The following is a 23,217-nucleotide window of genomic DNA, read 5'->3' as shown; positions in this document are numbered from 1 at the left end:
CCGGCCACTAAAACCACAATCCTTTAAAAAAAAAGGTTTTTTAATGATAATTTCAATTTCTCAACAATTCTGAAAAATGCTTCATTTACAGCCCCTGTAACTCTGAAACCATTCACTTCAGCAAGATTATATATAGAACCGTTTTTGGTCGAAATTTAATGTAGATCATTTTTGTATATCACACTATTTGTGAGAAACCACATTGTTCTCGAGATATTCTTGAAAAAGTGAAAAAAATACTACTTTTTGATTTCTTATCCTCCTCCCCTCATAAAACTGACGCTCAAATCGGTGAGATTTTTTACCCCATTGTAAATGGACTGTGTAGAACACTTAGAAATTGGATCAAAGCTTTCGCTTCGGATGCTAGGATTTTTTTTAACTAATCCGTACTCTGACTTGCTGGAATTCCCAATACAAGTTTCTCTGTTATTTGCAGAGTTAGATGTCCTAGAATTCCCTCGAAAAATAATTCTCGTACAACATGATCGATCCTTGTACTCTCCAACCGCCCCGTCGAAAGAGACCAAGCCAATTCTGCTGATGAAGCGTTCGCGATCAGATCCGAACGAAAAAAAAGGAAAAGCCCCTCCCGATTAGTTAAACTCCCGATAAATCACGTCCGTCCGACCGCCGGACCCACAATCGCGTCCTAACGAAGAAGAACCGCTTCGAAATTCGAGCGATTCGAGCGGCCGGAATGTCCGGACAAGACGTTCCTGAATCGGCGTGTAATTTGTTGCGGCGAAATTCATAAGTCGGACGCGCGGCGGCGCTAGGATCCGGTTTTTTCAGATCGCGGCTCCGGTGCCGTTTCTCCTCCGACTACAATAGTTCCTGTTGACAAAGTGCGTGTATAAAGTGTTACGATGCATGGTCCGCGAGCTGCGGCCATGAAAACGGTCGTATTACGGCCTTTAATGTCTTCGCCTTCTTTGTAACGTTGCTACGTTGGAAGTTACGGGCATAAAGGAAAAACGCTTTATGTTACTGCGAGGCGCAGAAATCTACGAGATGTTCTGAAGCAGATTTAGATGCAGAAAAGTGCGGATTCGTTAGTGGTTCATCAAATCAAACTTCAAACTTTGATATAATGAATAAATCTGTCGTTTTTCTTCAGAAAACCCAAATTTACTTAGAAATATGTATACAGGGTGTTCCTAAATTGAACGTACAAACGAAAAGGGGAGATTCCTTAAGTTAGTTTAAGAAAAAAAAGTCCCATAAACATGGGGTCGCAAACGTTTCGTTTTCGAGATACAGAGTGTTGAAGTTTGCATTTTTTTCAAGTTTTTTTCTCATAGTATCTACACTTCACAAGATATTCAACTGAAATTTGGCATAGATATTACATTTTAGAGTTCTCACCACGTGACATGGCAATTTCGATAGAAGATCTACAGGGTGATATTTTTTCTGTAACACTGCCACCTGTTCTTCTGCAGAACTTTTTTTTGGTGAGCAACTGTTAATTTGAAAAAATGTAAAAAGAAGCTTTGTTCTTATACTAAACTTTTCGGTCTCTTGTAGTTTTGTCGTATCTACCAACGATTTCGAGAAAAAAACTTGAAAAAAATTCAAACTTCAACACTCTGTATCTCGAAAACGAAACGTTTGCGACCCCATGTTTATGGGACTTTTTTCTCTTAAAGTCACTTAAGGAATCTCCTCTTTTCGTTTGTACGTTCAATTTAGGAACACCCTGTATATGTAGAGTTTTTCAGGTTGAAAATACTAATGGACAAGGCAATCATGAATTTCTTCATTCAATTCATCATTTTCAATTTTTTGTTTACATGTGTATTAGATTTACCTAAGTAATGGATCAAACTTCGAGGTAAATCCAGCCAAAGAAAAAATTACAACGTAATAATGTGTTAGATCTCCAAGTTTTCTTATGCACTCGGAGCATATAAGGAGTCCGGGAGAGTTGAACCCTATTTCACTCTGAAACCACTTTAGTTGTATCTGTAAATGGTAGCAACTCATTTTTTTGCTTGAAGATATCATGCCCAAATAGGTAACGATACATAATAGTGGAGTGGTGATAAGATGAACATTTCGAGTACAGCAATTCTTTTTTTAAGAACCGAAAATTGGCTAATTTCTCCCTAAACCATGGGAGAGTTCAAGAGGGGGCGACAGAGACTTGACCATAAGTTTGTTTATCGGGAAAAACATTGAAAGAACAAATTTCCATTGACCAACGATTGTCTATGTCAAGGTTTTCATCATCAGAAGTATCAGCGTATGAAATACATATTTACTATTTCAGAGTCACTCTCACTTGTTTCCGAGATGCTTTTTACTTTTTTGAACCTTTCTATATTTTCTTATTTTTATTTCTATTATTCAATTTTCTATTTTTGATGCAAACTATTATCTAAGCTCAGTGTCCCCCGACTATAGCATGGGTCAAATCTACAGCAGTCCCTTGTAGCCTATTCAACATATGTTTTCTTGAGACTCTTACAGCTATTAGGTATTAAAAAGGCTCATCGTTTTTGTAAAACAATATTAATAAATGAAAGCAATGAAGCTAAATAACACTACGCACCTATTGAACTTTTCAGACTTTTTCCCAAAAAGATGGGGTCAGTTAAAATCTCGCCAAGACCAAATAGTTTCACTGCGTTGGAAGAAGTTTCGAGATTTATTAGTAGAAGAGTTGCTCTTTCAGAATATGTATAACGTTTCGATCTGCGATAATTTTCCTGGAAGATAAATTACTCGAAAGATGACCTTCGAAAAATTCCCAAAAAGTTGGGTTCAGTTGAAACTTCCTCAAGACCGAACGGTTGTGCCGAAATGGATGAAATTCTCAGATTTTTTACTAGAAGAGTTGCTCTTTCAGAATATGTATCACATTTAGATCTACGATAATTTTCCTGCAAGATAAGCGACTCGAAAGTTGACCTTCGAAAAATTTCCAAAAAGATTGGCTCAATTAAAACTTCCTCAAGATCGAACGGTTGCGCCGAAATGGATTAAATTCTCAGATGTATTACTAGAAAAGTTGCTCTTTCAGAATATATATCACGTTTAGATCTACGATAATTTTCCTGGAAGATAAATTACTCGAAAGATGACTTTCGAAAAATTTCCAAAAAGATTGGCTCAATTAAAACTTCCTCAAGATCGAACGGTTGCGCCGAAATGGATGAAATGCTCAGATTTATTACTAGAAGAGTTGCTCTTTCAGAATATGTATAACGTTTAGACCTACGATAATTTTCCTATGAAGATACGCTTCTCGAGAGTTGACCTTAGATTTTTCATAAATTACCAATTTAAATCTGTAATATGGGCCAAGACTTTTTGAATGTTTTTATGATATTTCTGGCAGATACCCTTGTCGGTAATTGACTTTCGAAAAATTCATAAAAAGACTAGGTCAATTAAAAATTCCTCAAAAACGAACGGTTGTATAAAAATAAGTATCAAAGTAGTTTTCTTTCAAACAGTTAGCTTATATTAAAATTATAAAAATCTACCTATTTTAAATGAACAAATTCCTACCTAAGGAGAATTTAAAATATAAATGTCCCTTGATATAATACAAAGGTGCGCCTGTGTTTGTACCACTGGAGCTATGAAAACGTGTCCAACTAGGGCATTGGAGATCATTAGAGTCATTCGGGGCAACTGTGCGCACTTTTGCCTTTCAAGCCATACCCTGTTTCAAATGTTGAAGCTAGGAAAATTAAAACATATTCATAAGATAGAGAATTTTCTAATCTATAAAAAAACATCAAAAAGCCAACAAACAAAAACGTTTTCTTTCCGCAAAAAGAAATTTAATGGTGAAAGTCGGAGTGCGTTCACATGCCCCGTATTGCGGGTAAGTGTGCGCACCCTCACGGGGTAAGTGAACGCAGTGCTTAGTGAACCACACAATCAAAACAAATTACAAAATAATGTCATCAAAATGTTACAATATTAAAGAAATGCTATTTATTGTCAATACAGAAGCGCCTTTTTATAAGCACTGCATTATTGTTCGTGCCACAATTCCTGGTGAACACAACACTTGATACATTCCCCTGTTGGTGGTTCTTCATATTTTTCCGAACAAATAGGACAATATTGATAGAGTCTCAACCAAGAAAATCAACAATGTCATAATTTATTCCTCACTGAACTAATGCCATATAATGAATCTATGCGCACACTTATCCGCGCACACTTTCCCCAGTAAGCCAAAATTTGAATTGACGTTCTTATAGAGTTGAGCAGCTAAGAGAACCTAAAATTTTTTATTATATATTTAGATTAATATGCCCATGATCGAATAAAATATTGTTTAACACTGTCGGACTCGGAACTTGGACCTGGCAGAATTTGCAGAGATGCTAAAAATTAACAAGAAAACTAGTGAATTTGATTGATTGCAAATAAAAAGTTAACGAAACGTCGCACGGTGCACTCCTATGAAAAACCAATTTGGCGATTCTGCGTCCTTGCTTCACCCAAATGAACCCCTCTTTCATACATTGCATAGTCGAGATATACGCACTGCGCACACTTACCCTCTGCGCTCAGTTACCCCGAATGACTCTACAGATCTCACATTTCATAATCTTGTTAAAGGTAGATAAATCCTCATGAGATCATTCTAAGGATATCCAGGAAAGGTATGGATGATGGGAGAATTAGGGATCAGAGATCTTGGACATCTCTGACCAAATATATCTCCTCAACGAATCTATTTAGTAACGAGATAGTTAGGAAAACTAATATGGAGAAAGCATTCACCTGGTGATGGAAGGCCTCGATATTGCAAGCCAAAGCAAGAAATGCTTCGGTCAAGAAAGTAATTTCCTAGAGGTCATCCCCGGTACTGGAGTTTATTAGAACTCTAGAACTGATGGGGGGCAAGCTGTAGTCTGTGTGTTTAGACAAGGGATCAAAAAACACGACAGCATCCCGTTGGGCTGACTCCTCTCTGAACGGTCCCCCAAACGCCCACGTAGAAACGGAGCCCATAGAATGGGACGCAGTCCATTTCTCAAGGCCCGTATACAGAGCGAATGGTAATTCAACTCCGATTGCGGCCTCATAATGAGCGCTCATAATCGATGCGAGAGGGAAAAAAGGTGCATCTTAATATCATTTGATATACATAAAAGGCTCAGGGCGACTCGATAATTAAAATTGCAATGAAGCCGATTACTCGGTCGAATCCAGAATGGCGGGAACTTATCATTGGCCGGAATGCGTGGAGAACGGAGAGGGCCATAAGCGGAGAAGAATCTCTACTTTATCGGTCGGTAAGTCAGAATTTGCCCGTCTTCATTTGTTACCATGTAAGTGTAGCAGCCAGCTCCGTTTGAGGTCTTTCCGGATATCATCTTGAATTTGAATCGCGAGGAGAGTTTTTTTTCGAGATATACAGCGTGTAAAAACGAATTCGCATTATAGAAACAATTGGAATAAGAGATTGTTGGAGAAGAAACAGTTTATTCGATGAAAAACAAGATTTACGAACAGCTCAGTGGCTATAAAACTCGATGTTGTGATGGGAAACACAACGCGAGTTTGAATATACTCGTTTCTTGAAGTAATTCGTCAATTACGATTGTAGTTGACTAGACCTAGACGAGGTTTGTCGCTTGACTTAGCATTAAAGTCTCCAGAGATCAGTGCTCGAAGTTGGGTTCAGTTAAAAGTGCCTCAAGATCGAACGGTTGCGCCGAAATTGATGAAATTCTCAGATTTTTTACTAGAAGAGTTGCTCTTTTAGAATATGTATAACGTTAAGATCTGCGATAATTTTCCTGGAAGAAAAACTACTCGCAAGTTGACCGTCGGAAAATTCCGAAAAAGATGGGGTCAGTTGAAACTTCCTCAAGACCGAACGGTTGTGCGGAAATTGATGAAATTCTCAGATTTTTCGCTAGAAGAGTTGCTCTATCAGAATATGTATCACATTTAGATCTGCGATGATTTTCCTGGAAGAAAAACTACTCAAAATTGACCATCGAAAATTTCCCAAAAAGATGGGGTTCAGTTGAAACTTCCTCAAGACCGAACGGTTGTGCCGAAATGGATGAAATTTTCAGATTTTTTACCAGAAGAGTTGCTCTTTCAGAATATGTATCACATTTAGATCTGCAATAATTTTCCTTGAAGAAAAACAACTCGCAAGTTGACTTCACAAAAATTCCCAAAAATATGGGGTAACTTGAAACTTCCTCAAGACTGAACGGTTCTGCCAAAATGGTTGAAATTCTCAGATTTCTTACTAGAACAGTTTTTCTTTCAGAATATGTATCACATTTAGATCTGCAAGAATTTTCCTTGAAGAAAAACAACTCGCAAGTTGACATCAGAAAAATTCCCAAAACTATGGGGTAACTTGAAACTTCCTCAAGACTGAACGGTTATGCCAAAATGGATGAAATTCTCAGATTTCTTACTAGAACAGTTTTTCTTTCAGAATATGTATCACATTTAGATCTGCAAGAATTTTCCTTGAAGAAAAACAACTCGCAAGTTGACATCAGAAAAATTCCCAAAACTATGGGGTAACTTGAAACTTCCTCAAGACTGAACGGTTATGCCAAAATGGATGAAATTCTCAGATTTCTTACTAGAACAGTTTTTCTTTCAGAATATGTATCACATTTAGATCTGCAATAATTTTCCTTGAAGAAAAACAACTCGCAAGTTGACTTCAGAAAAATTCCCAAAACTATGGGGTAACTTGAAACTTCCTCAAGACTGAACGGTTATGCCAAAATGGATGAAATTCTCAGATTTCTTACTAGAACAGTTTTTCTTTCAGAATATGTATCACATTTAGATCTGCAAGAATTTTCCTTGAAGAAAAACAACTCGCAAGTTGACTTCAGAAAAATTCCCAAAACTATGGGGTAACTTGAAACTTCCTCAAGACTGAACGGTTCTGCCAAAATGGATGAAATTCTCAGATTTCTTACTAGAACAGTTTTTCTTTCAGAATATGTATCACATTTAGATCTGCAATGATTTTCCTTGAAGAAAAACAACTCGCAAGTTGACTTCAGAAAAATTCCCAAAACTATGGGGTAACTTGAAACTTCCTCAAGACTGAACGGTTATGCCAAAATGGATGAAATTCTCAGATTTCTTACTAGAACAGTTTTTCTTTCAGAATATGTATCACATTTAGATCTGCAATAATTTTCCTTGAAGAAAAACAACTCGCAAGTTGACTTCAGAAAAATTCCCAAAACTATGGGGTAACTTGAAACTTCCTCAAGACTGAACGGTTCTGCCAAAATGGATGAAATTCTCAGATTTCTTACTAGAACAGTTGCTCTTTCAGAATATGTATCACATTTAGATCTGCAATAATTTTCCTTGAAGAAAAACAACTCGCAAGTTGACTTCAGAAAAATTCCCAAAACTATGGGGTAACTTGAAACTTCCTCAAGACTGAACGGTTATGCCAAAATGGATGAAATTCTCAGATTTCTTACTAGAACAGTTTTTCTTTCAGAATATGTATCACATTTAGATCTGCAAGAATTTTCCTTGAAGAAAAACAACTCGCAAGTTGACATCAGAAAAATTCCCAAAACTATGGGGTAACTTGAAACTTCCTCAAGACTGAACGGTTATGCCAAAATGGATGAAATTCTCAGATTTCTTACTAGAACAGTTTTTATTTCAGAATATGTATCACATTTAGATCTGCAAGAATTTTCCTTGAAGAAAAACAACTCGCAAGTTGACATCAGAAAAATTCCCAAAACTATGGGGTAACTTGAAACTTCCTCAAGACTGAACGGTTATGCCAAAATGGATGAAATTCTCAGATTTCTTACTAGAACAGTTTTTCTTTCAGAATATGTATCACATTTAGATCTGCAAGAATTTTCCTTGAAGAAAAACAACTCGCAAGTTGACTTCAGAAAAATTCCCAAAAATATGGGGTAACTTGAAACTTCCTCAAAACTGAACGGTTCTGCCAAAATGGATGAAATTCTCAGATTTCTTACTAGAACAGTTGTTCTTTCAGAATATGTATCACATTTAGATCTGCAATAATTTTCCTTGAAGAAAAACAACTCGCAAGTTGACATCAGAAAAATTCCCAAAACTATGGGGTAACTTGAAACTTCCTCAAGACTGAACGGTTATGCCAAAATGGATGAAATTCTCAGATTTCTTACTAGAACAGTTTTTCTTTCAGAATATGTATCACCTTTAGATCTGCAAGAATTTTCCTTGAAGAAAAACAACTCGCAAGTTGACTTCAGAAAAATTCCCAAAAATATGGGGTAACTTGAAACTTCCTCAAAACTGAACGGTTCTGCCAAAATGGATGAAATTCTCAGATTTCTCACTAGAACAGTTGTTCTTTCAGAATATGTATCACAGTTAGATCTGCAATAATTTTCCTTGAAGAAAAACAACTCGCAAGTTGACTTCAGAAAAATTCCCAAAAAGATGGGGTCAGTTGAAACCTCCTCAAGACCGAACGGATAAAATTCTCAGTTTTTTTACTAGACGAGTTGCTTTTTCGGAATATGGACCACATTTAGAACTACAATAATTTTCCTGGAAGATACGCGTTTCGAAATTTAACCTTAGATTTGCATCGTTGAAATGGCATTTTACCAAAATTACCAATTTAAATCTGCAATATCGGCCAAGACTCTTTGAATGTTTTTATGGAATTTCCTGCTTGTTTTCATCGTATGTACTCTGAATATCTCAATCATTAACATATCTTTAATGTTTGACGACTACACAGCCTGTAATACTCATCTTCCACGATTTCACGACATAAACGAAATAATTACGGCCAATACCAAACCCCGTGTTAATCCACTTAATCGACAGTATCTCTGGTCTTCATCTGAACGGCCAGATCCAGCGTCTAATTTGAAAGAGAGATGTTTATGGGAAAAAAATCCAAACCGCTCATTTCATATGCATATGCATACCCTCCGTATGGTAAAATTACCATAACAACGCATGCCCTGTAGCGTTCCGCCCGAGAAAGAGTTGCTGCTGCAGTCTCGCGGAGGCTCTAAAAAATGTGCAGTGGCGCGCTATTACAGTAGCACGTACTATGTCAAGCCTTAACTCTTCCCTTATCTGATTCTACCTTTTTGGAATCGTGCCTTCAATTCGCTACTCGCAGATTGTGGAACATCTCAGATGGCTACGCGGTCGCAGAGTGGCGATTGTTCGCGGTATAACGAAAGATTTTTCACGTATGTCGCGTTGGCATCAATGGGTTTTTTACGGGGTTCCCAAACGCGCTATTATGTGTTAATAAAGCATTTGAAATATGGAAGAAATCAAACGCAGTCATAAAAGGGAAGGGTTGTATGACCACTCAGGGACGTCACGTCAACCAGAGATGTCACGTAAACCACAGAGGAAACTTCAAGGGGAGATGTCACTTCATATGTTCATATATATACTCCATTCACTTTTATTTTAGCACATTTTAGACACATTTCACTCTGTATAGTACGAAAATGTGAGGCTATGAAGCTTGTTAAAAGATTTTTGGGTATTAAATCAACGCTATGTTTCTGTTATTACGTATTTTATCACAATGTCGAATCTCTTCGGAAAATATGTGACGAACATAATTGAAGTTTATACAAACTGATTGAAGGCATACCAAATCCAGTTATTTGCATGGAAAATACAAGAGATCAGTATAATATCATAATATGCACTAGCTTGAGGAGAGTTAATGCTCGTTATCTTCTTTGGCTAAAGTTTGAATACGTTACATCAGTTGTAGATTTCAAAAATATTAACCCGATGATGAAATGCATATGATGCAGTGGTTGGGAATGGGTATCTCCCGAACTAATTAACAGATAATTACAAGAATGTTAAATTCTTCAACAAAAATCATCTTGCATCAATATAAGTGAAAGAAATTAAAGGAAGTTTCAAGTCAAAATAAACTTCACCCTTGAACAAAAATTTCACATGAATAAACAACTAACAGGACAACTGGCACGTATTTGTGATTCATCGAACATCCTGTAGTAAACTTTTCGCATTAATTCACTGAAACATAAAATTCTCAAATGCCACCACTTTTTTGGGTCTCCCAATAGAAGGAAATTCTTCATTCACTCTTCATTCACAATCTTTCTGATTGTGGAAATATTCAGCTGAAATGTAAGTCGTTTAGATTAGGATGAAACATGGAGTATAGATACTAATTTTGTTTTTCATACTCCAGTTAAACTTCTCCTTGGCTTCGTCAACGTTTCTGTTGTAGCTGTTTCGAAAATAATATGTTAGCCTTATATTCTGAGGTGAAGGGTGTATCTAAGCTTCCTTTGCACACTGCATCACCTCTGTAGTTTTAGCTGACGTGGGAAGAAGCGAAAACATGATGTTTTGGTCCATTGGAAGGTGCTGATATAATCTCAAAGTCCTTCCAAGTAGGCTCATTTTAAGTCTATATGGTTCTTGCAGGTTAGTTGATATAACAACCAAGTTCCCATCAATATCGAAGAGGTTTTTTTTAATCGCCTCGTAAAACAAAACAAATTTTTTTTCTATCCTTCTAGGAACTCGATCGTTTGACCAGGAACATCTTGTGCCAGATAATTATCCATCTCAGGAAAATTATCAACTCATGAATAAGCGATGATAGTGTACGACTGCGTTTTACGATTTCGTAAAACTTAATTCGTTTATTGCATGTGGGTCAGTCAACATTGAAATTACCGAATAAATTTGATCGCTCCTTTGGTATGTCGAAGGACTGACTGGACCGAGCAACCCACCACTCGAGAACACAATGACCTGCTAAAATGCTAATGAAAGTTGAAAGACTGGGAGAAGATTTATTCAACGTTGGTTTGATTGATGGACGCCACAAATCTTGTTGGGACTGCGTTAGAATACAGAGTGCGCTGCGTTCAGGAGGATTATAACGCTGCGCAAGATATTTCCTCGATGTTAGTTGGATGAGAGAAATGAGTGGAAAATATTTCAATTCACGAACAAATTTATTTTTTTCTTTAATATTTCTGATGTTCGGTCCTTCTTTCACAAATAATGACGTGTAGTGGGTCTTCACCATTTTTTCTTCAAATTTGACAACAGGAAACCCATCACATCTTTTGAAGTAGCCTAGATGTGAGAAAGGCAGTAAACAATGTATACCAAAAGTTGAATCACACCTTCCTGTAAAGTCGTAGATGTAAGCCATCTAGATGTAAGTGTTGAATCCAAGAGAAACATTAATTTAAGTTGTTCCCGCGAACTACCTTTTACGATACCGAAAATAGCGTCATTTATGGCTTTAATTGCAAGAAATTAAGTTGGAAAAGGAAGGATTTCGAAAGTTATTGTTTATACAGACAAAGACTTGATTTGGCAATAAAAATAATGGGTGACCATAAATAAGCAATTGTGTTCACTACGTTTATGTTGAAATAATCGAATGTTTTATAGAAACATGTAATATAAATCTAGGGATTCCCTGAAAAAGTTACCAGATTCAGGTTGAGACCTTTCATTTCAAAGTATAGATGATATTTTCTCTGAACCTTCAAATGTTCTTCTTCTTTGCCAAGTGAACAACATAGAACAATATAATGACAATAAAATTTCCTTTTATTTTCCAATAGGTCAAAAATTCATTTTTGAGCGTTCATTCCACTTTTAAAAGTTGAGTTTTTTTTGGTAAATGGAAAAAGTGTTTTTTTTCACCTCCTATTGAAATATATGTTCAAGTCAAACACTCACTCTATGTAATACATATTAATTATTTTCAAAATGCCATCTTATCTTGACCTGAAGCATTTTCTCGATGTCGAAAAATGTTTCTGCCATTCGAGAACCCATTTATCACTTGATTAATCCTCTGAAGCATTCCAAAACCCGATCAATCTAATGTCCATCCTATAATTCTTCCAAATTACACAAATCAATTAATTAAAATACAGCCGGAAGCGCTGAAAATATTCGCCTCATTTCCATATTTATCTCTTGTCCATTTTCATAGGAATATCGAAAACCCCCGGGCCTATCTGGTGAATTTATCATTCACAGTCCACTACATTGTAATTGTAATAATTACAGACACTTATGAGCGATTGCTATCTGTACAAATAGCAATAAAAACGCTGTTACTAGTGAGCTATTTAATCGTGCTGCGGTATCAAACATATAAATGGGACTTCCTGCTTCTGTACCAGGCACATTATCAAACTTACCATCTACCCACATGGTGAATTATCATTAGATTATTTTCTAGGTATCATAAGTCTTCAGGTGCAGGAGTTCTAGCTCTCTTAAAGTCCTCCAGAGTTGTCATTAAAATTAGTTACGATGAAATATATATACGAGGATATATTGAAAATTTCTTAGCCTACTATAGAACCAAACAAAATTTCAATGTCAAAATATTTTATTACTCAACATACTTATTCTCCTCTTTATTGGATACATATATTACACCGAACCTGCAACGTCTCTAGACCTTTCAAAAAAAATGTTTCTTGCTCTGCAAACCAGACCTCCACAGCTTTTATTATCTCCTCGTTGAAATAAAATTTACGACCCTTTAAACTTTTTTTCAGTTGAGGAAAGAGATGATAGTCGAATGTAGCCAAATCTGGTGAATGAGGGGGGTGTTCTGGTAATTTAAACCCTAAATTACGAATTTTTTGCATGGCAACATGAGATTTGGGTGCAGGGGCGTTGTCCTGCAAAAACAAAACACCTTTGGATAGCTTTCCGCTTTTTTTCTCTTTAATCTTTTCCTGTAGAGTGGTCCGTAATACCGAATAATAATCTCCGGTTATCCATATCCCATATCCAAAAAATCGATCATGATTAGTCCATGGCAATCCCAAAAAACTGAAACAAAAACTTTTCCAGCAGATTTTTAGACACGAAACTTCTTAGGTCTTGGAGAACCAGAATGTCGCCATTTCATCGATTGTTGTTTTGTTTCTGGATCGTACAAAAGTACCCATGTCTCATCCATAGTCACAATTCGGTTTAAAAAGTCTACATTGTTTTCAAATCGAGCACAGATCGAACGCGATGCTTCTACCTTTGCACGTTTTTGGTCAAGATTCAAACATTTTGCAGCAATTTTTCTCATGTCCAAATTGACGTGAAATATATGATGAACGCGTTCGTATGAAATATTCAGCACTGCAGATATCCGTTTTAGCCCAATTCGACGGTCTGATAAAATCATGTCATGAACTTCATCGATATTTTCGGGCACTGACACAGAAACTGGCCTTCCCGATCGGTCATCATCTTCAATGGAAAATTTACCTCTTTTGAAGCTTGCAGTCCAATTTTTCACGGTCGAATACGAAGGACATTGATCACCAAGGGAATATTGAGCATATCTTCGTAACCCTTTTAAATACAGGTACTTGATGCTGGCTCGATACTCCAATTTTTCGATTTTCACATTTTCGTTAGACATCTTCTTTCTTTTAATTTATTGCGTAACTCTGGTTTACTTTTTTGACCTTAAACTTCACACTGAGACTTCTAATGAGTCATTGTTCGTTGCTATGGTAACGCAATATTTTTTTATGCATGGAACTGGCCTAGGCTAACCAGATATCGGTACACCCTCGTATATCAAATTTCAAAAACTTGGAATAGCTACCTGGCAATCACGAAATTTTTTTCCCAAGAAATGCCATCAAGGCAACTGTTCTCCCTACCATTATGTTCTATATTCTTTGGGTGTTCAAGGAGTCTTTTATCAGAAACGGGTAATTTATTAGTCGAATACAGGCGGTATAAAAGCAGCCGGTTAGATAAATGGGGAAAAAAAAATTTGTGAGAAGTGTGGTATCTTTAAACATAGTGTTCACGGCAAGATACAAAATGGTTTAGTGAATTGATTCGGTATGGAAAACGATAAATTATGTGTGGGAATCGGTTCAGTGAGTCTAGTCGGTCGATTTTGGGTATACAGGACGAAGATTATTAAGAAGAAGATTGAAATACAAAGCTATAATTGAAATTGAACGCTTGAGTTTTATATGTATGTTTTCATATACCTACCTCTACTGTATGTACTGTGATGTAAAATTTCAATCCATCCATACCCCATACGAGCTCTTTCTCAGAGGGTTTGTCGATAAAATTTGGTACAAAAATCCAGTACCTTCCGACAAAACCTTTATCGATTGACCAAAAACATTTTACGAACTGCGACATATCAGAATTCGTTTCCAAAGGTTCGATAATGGGAATATATTCCCACCAGAGTGATTTTTTGCTTAAGTGCATTCAATTCCAAGTAATTTGAAGCATCGCATACTCAAATTTCATCCATTAAATTGAAATCAATAATCGTTGACTGGAATACATATATTAAAAATGACCATAAAAATATTTTGGAATGCTCTCAACTCTCCAGCACCACAACATTCAACTGATGGTATATATCGATTATAAATTCTTCTGTCTATTCAAGGAAGATTTCAGAGGAAACTCAGCCCAACTGTCATGCCATTTCACGCCCATTATATTATCTGAAAACGCCCGTCTACGTCCTGCCCTATATTTGTGTGAGGTCCCCCCATTCCGGGCCTGCATCTAATTGCCGGTGCCATTATGACCACCTTTTTCGTCTGTTACATAGTTACGATCCTAACTAAACAACCCAACGGACATGAGGAATTCGCCTTTCGGTAGGAATCCTAACCGAACAGGTAATATTTCGTTTTTTTTTTACAGCCTACCGAAAAAACGATAAGACAAAGTGGATATCTAGATTTCGGGGTTTAACGATACTTTAAATAACTGTAGATTGAGATCGGACTTCAAGATCATGAATTTATGATCGTATCTGGCGGCCTTTAAGTTCCATAAAAATGGTGGAGATGGGGTTTATGGGTGCTGTGTCACCGAGTTCGTTAAAATTCGATAAGGGTCGGTGCCAAATGATGAACATTTATGATCTGGTGGTTTTATACCCATCCTTGAGTTTGGAAACATTCATTGGCTACTTTTCAGGTGGTTTTTTGATTAATAGAGGACAATCACTGCTTCTGTACCTCTACATGCGAATGGATTCAAGTATCTTTGATTCACATCCTTTTTCTCCCAGACTTGGTGGCCTCCTTCCGTTTATCTTGCAAAAAATACTCCCCCTATAAGTCTCAAAGGAATTTGAATAACGAATGATTACCAGACATTTTCCAGTCCATATGATTCTCTCTTTTTCCGGTAACCACAAGAGGTAAGCTATCAAAATGATATAAAATTACTGCGTGCACTAGTAATATAAACTTGATAGCGGCTCTGAGGAAGTTTCTTTAAAAAAGAAATCGTTAAAACTACCAACATATAAGCAATGTGGCTCCCGCTGTTGGTAGGATGATAACAGATGTAGATTATTAACTACCAATTTCATGAGTTATTCGCAATGTAATAGCAGTTATTCAGCTCTTAAGTACTTCAGCCTTGCTATGATCTGGACCCTTCGTGTTTAATGACTGGAATGCTGAGATTTGATGATCGCTAATTAGCCATTTGAAAATTATGAATAGTTGTTAGGTGAGGGATATCTCTATAAGAATTTCTAGAGTAACGTAGAGGATGTATCTACAATATGCAGAAACCAACGTCTCATCGCATGAGAGTTGCTATACATATATCTTTTCAATGAATACTGCCTAGTGGTATTAGATATACCACCAACGGGAGACAAGAAGCACTACCTCCATAAGATTCCACATTTGGTGAAGACAAATGGCATCATCAGGATACATACTTCGATATCCCAAATCAACACAAGCCGAAACAAGTCTTTTGCGTAAAGTTATTGTTGTCCCAAATGGTTTATAAGTGAAAACTTTCCTTCTGTATTCAAAAACCAGTTGAAGCTCACTGCAAAGTAGTTATGTTAACGGACGAACGACGTCAAGAAGATACATTGAAGACCGTAAGGCAATTAGCGCTCACGTTTTTCTCTTTGGGAATAATTATAAACTCGTTTCAATAATATCACGCTGAGTTTGATCTAAGTAGTTCACGCTCGATCTGGAAGAGTTATATTGATGTGTTTTAATCATTTATGTCAACAAGGGTATTTGGCACTATAACTGACGTAAACATACATTAATATGTTGTATGTGCCTTGCGGATATGTATAACTTACGGATTGTGTAACTCGCATTATAAATGATAGTTATTTAGGCTGTCAGGCCAATATTTCTTCTCGATGTTATCTCTCATGGGTGAAAGATTGAAGAGAAAAATTAGATCCGCCGTTTAGGTACGCTCAAAACCGTTTGTGATGGATGTGTGACGTTGAAAGAATTTGTTCCATGCTTATGTTGTATCTGAGTGATATCCATCAACGCTATATCCTTTCCAATGTATCCTTACACGTGTACAGACTTTATTTGGTGATTCCAAATATCATCTTCATATTCAAACACCACATTTGTCATTGCAACATTTACCTTGATGATCCCACATTCAGGTGAACAAATTTACCACATGTTTGTCAATTATGAGCTTTGCTCTTCAATATGATGTTTGTTCTTTCTTGGTTTTATCCATTGACCAAGTCAGATCAGCGCCTGACTATAGGAACGTGGAATGTTTTTCGATATTTCGAGGAGTTGTAATGTAAACTACAACCCGAGGAGAGAGTAGCTCAAGTATCTTGTCTGAAGGACCGAGGAACAATGTAGAAGTCAATATTCGGAAATGGTTTTTTAATCACATTCATGTATTCAAATATGTCTCGAGAACATCACTGTTTCCATAGTGGAATGTCAAACACAGCGCCGAATATGGAAATCGAGTTATTGTTTGAAACAGTGAATTGTTTATATTAGCTTCGCTTTGCTTGGTTACTTTCATCTAATGATTTTTTCTTGTTTCAGGTAAGTGTTCACACGGTTTCGTCATATATTCTGAGTGGAGAGACTTGTAAGTAAGCACATAATATGGAACATGGATTCTTTACTCTAATTTTTATGAATTATACTTACGAAAGACAAACTCATACTTTTTGTTTTTTTTTATTAAATAACTATTCTATCAGTACAGTTTACATTTTTCTTCAGGGTTCATAAACGAACCAGAGGGACAGTGAAAATCTCTAGCGAACTGCGGTAGATTTCTGAGTCTGTAATTTATCCTGTATTCGCTGTTTGCGTGCAGAAACAGTGGTTTTTCTGAAGACGGCATTCCGCAGAGAAACGTTCCTGTCATAACCCAAAAAATTTGGTTGGGCGTCAAGTCAATACCTGGAAGATTCTTTTCTACTCCATTTTGATGTACGTAATCCTGGTAAAGTTCATGGGCAATGTCTGTACCCACGAAGTCTGCTATGTTTTCTTCCAGCGTTGAGTTGCTTATTTCAGGGGGTGTCTGAAAAAGAGCACCATTTGCGAAAATGAGTTTTTCTAGACGAAATGTCTTTCTTCGTGAATTCTCGAAAAATGTACAGGGTGGGCAAATTTCGATGTTTTAGCACTACAGCTTTCAAACCAGAGGAGATAGACAAAATCTGATACCCCATTCTCGTTCTCTTTTTCTGAGAAACTAACAATAGTAGTAGTCATTTTTGGCCACTTTCTTTTGTTTTCGAGTTATAAGCAAAAAGTGGAAAAATGGCGATATCGAAATAAATTTATATCTCCGCTAATATTGATGATAGAGCTCTGAAATTGAAACATTATAAGGCACTTTTTTACGTAGAATCCAGTGGCGTGCTCGCCTTTTTAGCAGGATTTTTAATTACGAAGCTATGACCCAAAGTTATGTTTTTTTAAATGAGAACACTAGTTTTCTGTGCAATTTTTTGAAAGCTTAATTTTTACTGATTTCAAAAATATATATCATATGGTTTGTATCAATATAAATAATAGAAAACGGTCAAAAACACTTTTTCTCAATATTTCTATGGTTTCAACTTTTGACGAGCACAGAAAAATAGAGTTTCCTATAACAAAAGAAGTCTCCTTCCGGCAATGTCATTCTTTCTATGCTTTTTACCAATTTTCACAAAATTTGAATCAAGATATATTTCATAAATTTTCATAATACTGAAAGGACTTATAGAAAGAGACACTGGTAATCATACGATGCTATATTTTTCTATGCTCATCAGAAGTTGAAACCATAGAAATATTTACAAACCATATGATGTTATATATTTTTGAAATCAGTAAAAATTAAGCTTTCAAAAAAATGCACAGAAAACTAGTGTTCTTATTTAAAAAAACATAACTTTGGGTCATAGCTTCGTAATTAAAAATCCTGCTAAAAAGGCGAGCACGCCACTGGATTCTACGTAAAAAAGTGCCTGTATAATGTTTCAATTTCAGAGCTCTATCATCAATATTAGCGGAGATATAAATTTATTTCGATATCGCCATTTTTCCACTTTTTGCTTATAACTCGAAAACAAAAGAAAGTGGCCAAAAATGACTACTACTATTGTTGGTTTCTCAGGAAAAGAGAACGAGAATGGGGTATCAGATTTTGTGTATCTCCTCTGGTTTAAAAACTGTAGTGCTAAAACATCGAAATTTGCCCACCCTGTACAGGGTGATTTCTGACCAATGACCCATGGAGGAGTAATAGGGGTCCATAAATGGAGTTTATATGGTCCTCAGTTACTCTTTTCCATACAGGTCATTGGTCATTTCAACACATCTGACCACATATCGCAGGATTGGCTCAACGGCAATTTGAAATTCTTATATTTACTCCTTACTCACCCCAAATTTCTGATGCGTTTCGTTGTGATATCGTCTGTATTCTTCTTCGAAGCACCTGGAGTAATTCCCGAATGCAGTCGAGAATGCCTCATTGTAGATGAAGACAAACCTACCCTTCGTCTCTTCAGTCTGATTTCCCAACTTCTCCAAGCTGTGCGCGAATTCATGACCTATTCCAGATACCAGGGCTCCATAATTCATAAAATTTGGACGATTTTTGTCGTAGAAAATATCGTGTAGGAGGGGAACGGAGAGTACTGAAAAGAAATTTTTGGTTTTCGAGTGCTCCAGAATCGAGGATCGATTTGAAGTTCAAAATTTGCTCATTTCTCTTATTAAAAAGGAATTCAACTTACTTAGGGCGTTTCTCCAAGAACTATAATAAGCATTCACATCCGTATATGGAGCAAATGTTTCATCCTGTTTTCCAATTTTACCGAAGAAATAACTGACTCTATTCATCGATACCTTTGTCACTATTTTCACCAAATCATCGTTCAAGAATATCAGCTGAAAGTACAAAATGATTATTTTTGCGAGAAATTGTATCAGTATGTCGAAATTGTGAAAATGGGAAAATTTCGGAGACCTTTGGGATAAGACAACTCCGTTTTGATATTCAATTAGAATAATTCGATATTCATTTCGTATTCTTTGGTATTTAACTGTCCATTATTGATGAGTTGCATTGAATTTCAAATGTAACATCTCATTATACGAAAAAGAGAACTTTCGATGATGAAATGGTCAACTATTTCAATTGATTCCTTCAGAAAAGATAAATATGAATTATGATAATCTAATTCTTGCAACTATTGAATAGTAAACCTTACATCATTGTATCCCAAAGCGTCCTCTACTTTCTCTTTATCGAATATCATATCAGTGCCACCGATATGTATTTCCATATTTCTCATTTCCTTTTCGATATCTTCTCCGAAATGCGCTTCCAAACGCGTGGAAGCTTTCAGTCTTCTAATGAGGGCGTCCTTCACTTTTTCGAAAATATTTTTCACCACCTTCCTAGTGTCTGGATCAGTATATCTTCTCGCGTATTCGATCTCAGCCACGTTGGTGAACCTGAAAAGTTAATTGGTACAATCGGATTTTTCGTTTCGATGCGAGAAACTTACATTTCTTTAGCTAGTTTCACGCATTCTTCCTTTCTCGTGTGTCCGTTGGTTTTCTTATCCAAAAACTGTCTTTGAAATCTTGTAAACCTACTTCGGATCTCCTCTGTTAGAAAGGGCACAAATTTCTCTATCGTTTTCCAAATTATGTAGTTTGCCTGTGTACTGAAAAAATAAATGAAAAAACATGTCAAATGAATCTATCTATACAATTTATTGATCAGTGAACCAAAAACACGTTACAATTTTCTACCCCACCTTTTTTTCGTATTCAGGAGGAGAATCTCCAAATCTATCAGATATCTTTCGGATCTCAGAGAAATAGTATCGGATTCTTTCAAAACCAAAGCATCTGACAGCACTGCGTTCAGGAATTGCAACCAAGATATCCGGGGATACTTGTCTTGCAATTGTTTGACAGTCATTTCTTTCGACGAAGCCTTAGAACTTCGAGCCTTGCTTATTATCTAAAACGAGAATATTTCGTTAGTTCCATTATTGATGCTGTTAATAGAGAGGTGTATCTCACACTGTAGAGTTCGTTCTGGAAATGGACCACGTGACGTAGATCGGAATTGATGCCTAAACTTGGGGCGTGTAGGAGGATGGCGACATCTCGTATGAGCTCTACATACGGTTCCATTGTTTCGGCGTTGATGTGATCGACATCATCAGGAGGGGTTATCTGAAAATGAAGATTTGGATACATCCCACCACGCTCCTATCTCAAATGATCTAACCTCTAATATCGTCGTATTCTCATCGCTGTAGGAAATGGATAACCCGATCAATTTCTGGAAGCTGAGCCCCAATTTTCTGGACATTATCATTGTCTGTTTCCAATCGAAATTCTTCTCATCCCAAAAGTTATTCTTTATGACCGGCCAGCCGCCAATAGAATCGATAAGGGTCAAAAAAGTGTCATTCTCGTCTTCTTCGATCGCAGTTGTGTTGATGCAACTCCTGTAAAACTGCCTTTGTAGCTTCAGGGAGTTGGTCGCAGTGTCATCAGTGTTTGACGTGATCAGCGACTCTATCTGACTTCGAGTCCGTTCTTCAATGTTTTTTATAGCGGGTTTTTTGTTATATTCCGAAGCTTTATTCAAGAAAGAACCACACACGAAGTTGTAGAAGTTCTCGCATGGTCGTACTGAGAAATCAACGTAGTCGAGAATATGAGTAGAGGCGCTAACACAATTCATGGTGAGGCAAGTATCATCTGAAAGAAAATTGGATGTATATGAAGGTCCAACATATGACATGTTATCATTCAAAAGTTACATCGCAAATTTCCCTGATTCGAGATTTTAACCAATACAGTTTAGGTTGAGGCCAATCAATCTGCAAAATTCTCAAGTAGGTATTCCTCTCAGGAATCTCTGCTTGTTCGAAATGGCGGTCCTGTCCATACGATATAAAAAAAATTAATTCACGTATCGTAAAAAGCATGTTCTGTTTGTATAATGTAACGTACATCTCAGGAATGAATACCGTTTCGAAATTATGTTAATTGATTCAGCAATCAGTCACGTCCTTTCTCTTCAGCTTCATGCAAATCTCCAAGAGGACCATTAAATATTTTATCTGTTCTCCTCATGCAAATGGGTCCTGATATCAGACAACTCAATTCTACATTGACACCTGTATCCAAACATATTAGTCAGCTTTCTTAATTATGAATATTTCATGAAAATTGGTAGGAGAAACTAATAATGAAGAATTCGAATCTTCTTCTATCATTCAAATTTGTCTTCATTGATGAATAGCGCGTGTTTCGATTTTAATATGGTCGTCACCTAATTGAAAAGAGTTAAAAACTGCCTGCCTTAGTCCAGAAGTGCATTTATACAGCTTGGCAACAAAAGAGGTTGTGGGTGAAATTAGAAATCTAGTGAGATTGAAGCGTTTGAAAATATGTACAGATTTATATCCTACACCTAAAAGAAGATTTCAAGCCAGTTGAAAATACCTCGTTTTTGAATTGTCGGTTCCTCTATTTTTCTGCGTGTTTCCCCTAGAAATGAATCAATTTGAAACTTAATAATTGGAAACAAAATTTCAAAGATATTATATGTAATTCTCTCTTATTCCCCATTGAGTGATTATTTTACTAATGAGATATAGTTGGCCTTTAGTTCATCAATCCAATTAATATTTATACATTCTGTTGACAGCAAATTCCCCGAAAAAGAAGTATGTGCGAAACATTCAACATCGTCTGACCGTATAATCGTTTTAATTCTTACATTTATTAAGTGCAGAGGTCAAGAGACCTTCAATTGAATTTCAGATGCATTTTGGCCTTCAGTAATTGCTTTTCCTTTGAAAGTAATGATGAAACTCATGCTGTACTTTCAAATTCTGAATTTTTGACGTTAGTTATTCAACACTAGCTATTAGGTGAGTCGGTTAAAAATATCGTCTCACCTCTATCGACGAAGACTATAAATAAAATAACCACCAACAGCACTATACTCAGGAACAGCACAAAGAGCAGCAGTTTCTTCTCCAACTCACTTCGGTTCTCCCAGAACACCCTCGACCTCTTCACACATCCAAAAGACATCTTCTCAAACTACGAACGACCGCAAGCAACTTCGCATTATAAGTGACAAAAGTTCCAGGACTGTCTCTGGAAGAGGTCCGTCAACGTGTGCTATAATTGATGCTGTTAAGTTCAAGTCGTGTGTGTGATCTAATACGGTTTTAATTCGATGGGTAATAAGTTGTGACTAACCCCAATTATACGATGTAGGTAGGATTAATTCGGTGATATTTTGGCATTCCGGAGTCTCTGTGCAGCTGTCGTCAATTATCGTCGGCATTCCATGTTGTTTTTCACTTGGGTTTCCGCTCAGATTTCACGTGTCGAAATTCTGTTTACGCACCGAACGGAAAAATGGGTTCGCTTCCGTTAATCGAGAAAAATTAAACAGTCTATTTTTACACGCGAAACGCGTGATATGGAAGGAAACAGTTAGTTCGGAATCATTTCTGTTACGTACTAGCTCCTCACAGCCAAATTGAGTATAGTCAGTCGCTATGTATATTAGAAACCACTATTGTTCAATTTTATTTCGTTTCAGTATTCCATTTATTTATCGATATTGTTGGCATTCTGTCAGAATCCCTGCGGTTATCTCCGCCACTGGCAGAAATTGAAATTTTTGTTATCATCATCGAAAAATTTGACTTATATCCGAAAACTTCCACGTTTGTCTTTGTCAAACTATGAAAAAACAATTGGAAAAATACAGGGGGTTTTTGGGGGTCATGATATAGTTTTTCTAACTGCCTGGGGGTGGATTTTAGGACCTAGTTTGATAAGGTATTTGTTTGGTGTATTTCGACTTCTTGAATCACAAACCTGGGCACTG

At 36.6% G+C, this 23,217-nt stretch overlaps 2 protein-coding genes across 4 annotated transcripts in view; one reads left to right on the top strand and one right to left on the bottom strand.

Moving 5' to 3' along the window:
• LOC123307744 (protein espinas-like) overlaps positions 1-23,217 on the top strand; it is a 165,620-nt gene that overhangs the window by 118,487 nt on the left and 23,916 nt on the right. The window lies entirely within an intron of this gene.
• Positions 16,986-22,789, bottom strand: LOC123307746 (neprilysin-2-like). Of its 2 annotated transcripts, XM_044890170.1 has the most exons (11): positions 22,578-22,789; positions 22,268-22,496; positions 21,810-21,854; positions 20,581-21,059; positions 20,370-20,525; positions 20,099-20,307; positions 19,844-20,005; positions 19,544-19,790; positions 19,067-19,220; positions 18,711-18,967; positions 16,986-17,355 (listed from the first exon to the last, which is right to left on the bottom strand). In XM_044890170.1, exons 2-11 carry the CDS (start codon positions 22,404-22,406, stop codon positions 17,023-17,025), a joined length of 2,181 nt encoding a protein of 726 aa, XP_044746105.1. In that variant the 5' UTR covers positions 22,407-22,496; positions 22,578-22,789; the 3' UTR covers positions 16,986-17,022. The 2 variants fall into 2 exon arrangements, with proteins under 2 accessions (XP_044746105.1, XP_044746106.1); XM_044890171.1 differs by lacking the exon at positions 21,810-21,854 and having other exon boundaries at positions 22,268-22,784.

The sequence above is a fragment of the Coccinella septempunctata genome, chromosome 2 (genome assembly GCF_907165205.1).
Source record: "Coccinella septempunctata chromosome 2, icCocSept1.1, whole genome shotgun sequence".
Taxonomy (NCBI): Eukaryota; Metazoa; Arthropoda; class Insecta; order Coleoptera; family Coccinellidae; genus Coccinella; species Coccinella septempunctata.
This window is presented reverse-complemented; position numbering and strand designations above follow the sequence as displayed.